Below are 3,851 nucleotides of genomic sequence, written 5' to 3'. Positions count from 1 at the left end.
CCCCCACCCCCTCTGCTTCCTGGATCAGGCGCCCCACTCCCCAGCAGCACTTTACCAATGCCGCAAGTGTGTGGATTTCTTCCTCCTCCGTTGCCAACTGGCTTGTTTGGGTTAGGGATGAACCAGGACAGAGGGAGTAGAAAGCAGCCAATAGAGCCTTGTCGCCCAATGAAGCCTCTTTACTGGACAAGAATTCAACTACATAGTAAAAGGTAACTGAAAGCAAACTCATCTTTGCACCGTGTGTCATTACGAGGCAGACTTTTTAGCCTAAAACTCTTGGGGAAATTGCAATTGAATGCATTTTTAAGCACCGCTCTAAAATTTGTGTAGATTTTTATATCAATATTTAGTGAAACAATTTTCTATTTAGCACTTTCCTCCAAATGTATCCAAGGAGTAGAACAAAGGGTGTGTATGTATCTGTGTGTAGGATTTATGTACCCCTTCTATGAAGTTATTGATGCATTTCTTAAAGGGGCATATTTTTCCTCCCCTACACACTGTGCTACCTGGCTGCAAGACTACTACTCAGGCTTGCATCCAACTGAAAGGATGCTATATGCCCTCTGGAGAACAAGTGAGGGCAGATAATCAGGGATTTGTAGTCAAGTTATTTCCCATGTAGAATCTGTCTTTCCTTTTGAAAAACGTTCGGCGCCAGTCATGACTCCACACCCGGCCAGGACCAAGAGATTTATTAAAAGGGTCTGTTACAGAGGGGATCTGTAACGGGAGAAAAGAAAAAGAGAGAGTAAGGGAGAGAGGCGAGGAGAAAGCTGCAGAGAGGGAGAGAGCGAAGGAGAGAGCGACAGAGTGAGAGAGAAAGGGAGACAGAGAGAGAGAGAGACTTGTGGGGAGAGGGCTGTATTTATCAGCCTGACAGGGGCCGGAAGGGGCCGTGCCATGCTCCTATTGGAGGAGCTGCATGGGAGCAGGGTGGGGCCAATGCCGTGTTATGGTCCTATTGGACGCAAAACAGAGCTGGCTACTGATTGGAGGCTTGCAAGTTTGAAATTTGCAAGCGGGAAGGTTTGAAATTCACGCGAGGTGGGGGGGGGGATTGTGCTCCCAGAAGCCGACTGAGTGCCTTTGTTGTCTGGTATGTCGGCGCCATTTTGGGAGCCGCTCCTCTGGTCGCTTCCTGCACCCTTCAGCTTTCCCTACTTACATTTCCACTTCTGACAAACAGCTTAAAAATGTATACTAAAAAAAAAAAATGTGAATCTAATTCTTAGGCAAATTGACTCCTGAGGATGACTTGTGCAGTCTCTAAAAGACACAGCTTTGCTTTACCGTTCTCTCTTGGAGTCTTTTTCCAGAAACATGCTATATAAAAATGCACACTTCTACAACCCATGTGGGAAATAATTCAACTTTGAGAATTTCATGGCACTCCTATAGATGATGGGCAACATGGTGTGAATTCATAAGCTCATAGTTGGGAATGATGTTTGTAAAATAATACTTTCCACCAAGTACCCCTGTGGCGTATTACTCATCTGTGTATAGTACACAGCCTGTGTATCCTAGTCCCTCCAATGGTGCTGTGGAACTTGACTGGGGACCATGTGGGTGGGTGAAAAAAGACGTGCTTTAAACCACACTGGTCTTCTTTGTTCTAACTTTTCATGATTCCTTGAATTTTTTTTTTGTGATGTGGCATGCATTTAGGAACAGAGTATTTACCAGGCTCATTTTCATTTCTTATATTACTTTTATCTTCACTAGATCATATTGGGGCCAAGAATCTATACATCCTGACTACTTCTAACTTACAATTTATTCTCTGTATAGTTGCCATGTCAACTATGTATGCTAATGAATTATTTTAAACTGTACTCCAAAGTTTTTCCCCACATGCATGGTATGGATTTTTTTTTTTTAAGCAAATGCTTAAAAAATTCATTTACCTTTTTTATGTGGTATTACATGAATCTAGTCAGGGAGAAGCTAAATAACAATGGGTTGATGGCAGGCGGGGGTATAGGGGAGGGAAGCTGCCATCTTGGAAATATATAGTTTTTAAACCTATGAATAACCCACAAGGCTGATAAATAAATTTGAAATTTTTTAATTTTAGCACTATTTTCGACAAGTCCCATAACAGTTATACCAACAAGTTTCCTCAACCCCTGCCACCACCCATTCCATGGAATTATTCTTTTTTTAATAGAGAAAGGGTCTTGCTTTGTTGCCTGGGCTAGAATACAGTGGCAAAATCATAGCTCACTGCAGCCTTGAAGTACTGGGCTCAAGTGATCCGACTACCTCAGCTTCCCAAGTTTCTGGTTTTACAGGCATGCGTCACCTCACCTGGCTCACTTTAAAAAAAATTTTTTTTTTGTAAATATGGAGTCTTGCTGTGTTACCCAGGTTGGTCTGAACTCCTGACCTCAAGCAATTCTCCTGCCTCACCCATCCAAAGCTCTGGGATTACAAGTGTGTACCACCATGCCTACCCCAAATTGGGATTTTGAGATATCAAGCATTTGTTTCCTTTATAGCCCATATTGAGCTAGGTTAGATAACCTAATGTTTTTATTTATTTTTTATTTTTGAGTCAGAGTCTCATTCTGTTACTCAGGCTGCAATGCAGTGGCACACTCACAGCTCCCTGCTGGGCTCAGGTGATCCTTCTGCTTCAGCCTTCCAAGTAGCTGGGACTACAGGCGTACCACCATGCCAGGCCAATTATTATTATTATTTTTAAATTGTAGACATGAGGTTTCGTCAAGTTACCCAGGCTGGTCTTGAACTCCTGAGCTCAGTCAATCTCTTGCCTCTAGCTCCCAAAGTGCTGGGATTACAGGCGTGAGCCATTATGCCCAGCTCTTTAATGTTTTTATATAGTCATTTGATAACTGAAAATTCCTAGAACTTATTTGTAGATGAAGGCTTTATTCTCCATAGATGATATTTTAACTTTCTCACTAAGTTGATAAAACAAATGGTGGTCTTAAAGAAAAAGGATGTTCATATCATTCTTCCTGTTACCTCTCTTTCCCCCATTGCCTTTTTCCTCCCTTTTCCCCCTTCTTCCTTTCTATTTATACTTACCATGATGTAGTTCAGTTTGATGGCTCTTTCACTGTTCTTTTGCTTAATTTTAGAGACCCCAGTGCTGCACTTATTTGGGAAAAAATTGAAGAGCCATCCATAGATTGTCATGAATTTGAGGAATTATTTTCTAAAACAGCTGTAAAGGAGAGAAAGAAGCCTATCTCTGATACCATCTCAAAGACAAAGGCTAAACAAGTGAGTATTTTTGAGCTTTCTGCAGTAGGACAATGTTTCTGGCATAAGAGTGAACATTCATTAGAGAAAACTTCAAAATAGTTTCTGGGATGTATAATCTCTGTGGATCTTATGCAGACAGCAAAGGCTAGAATTCTAGAACATGTGGTTTAATAAGACTAGCTCAAATAGAACAAGAAATAATCATCTCCATCAAGTGATATTGTCCTGACTCTTTTATTTGTAACCTCACAATACATATTTCCAAAATCTCAGCCATTGTTTTTTTTTTTTCTCCAGAATTAATTGCCTAGAAATAAACTTTCACTTGATTTAAATCCACCTGAGTGTTGATGTGGTTGGAAAGAAAGGAAAGAATGGGCAAAGAAAAACAAGCAAGCAAGAAGTCCAATCCTTAGTAACTGATAATGTAGTTGGCATTTTGCTGTATTATGTCTGAAGTGGATGCTGTTAGAATCCAGCTAAATAGTCACATCGTACGTGAAATGTGGAAGAGAATCCTGTATCTGTTTCTAATATCCCCATCTTGTGTTAGATCCTTGGATCTAACCTGTGACACTTAAGTCCGAAAAAAGAAAGACTGGTGCATTTTG

General features: G+C 40.9%; 1 protein-coding gene across 1 annotated transcript; it reads left to right on the top strand.

Annotated features, from left to right (window-relative positions):
• Positions 1–6: 6 nt before the first annotated feature.
• LOC110594978 (formin-2-like) lies at positions 7–3,258 on the top strand (the record flags this gene model as incomplete). The annotated part of the gene is made up of 2 exons (XM_021709363.1): positions 7–212; positions 3,114–3,258. Coding segments are annotated over exons 1-2 (300 nt in total), but the record flags the coding sequence as incomplete, so codon positions are not given.
• Positions 3,259–3,851: the final 593 nt, after the last annotated feature.

The sequence above is a fragment of the Carlito syrichta genome, unplaced genomic scaffold (genome assembly GCF_000164805.1).
Source record: "Carlito syrichta isolate Samal-C Ts95f unplaced genomic scaffold, Tarsius_syrichta-2.0.1 Scaffold191071, whole genome shotgun sequence".
Classification (NCBI taxonomy): domain Eukaryota; kingdom Metazoa; phylum Chordata; class Mammalia; order Primates; family Tarsiidae; genus Carlito; species Carlito syrichta.
Note: the sequence above shows the minus strand (reverse complement) of the source record. Positions and strands in the feature narration are given on the sequence as shown.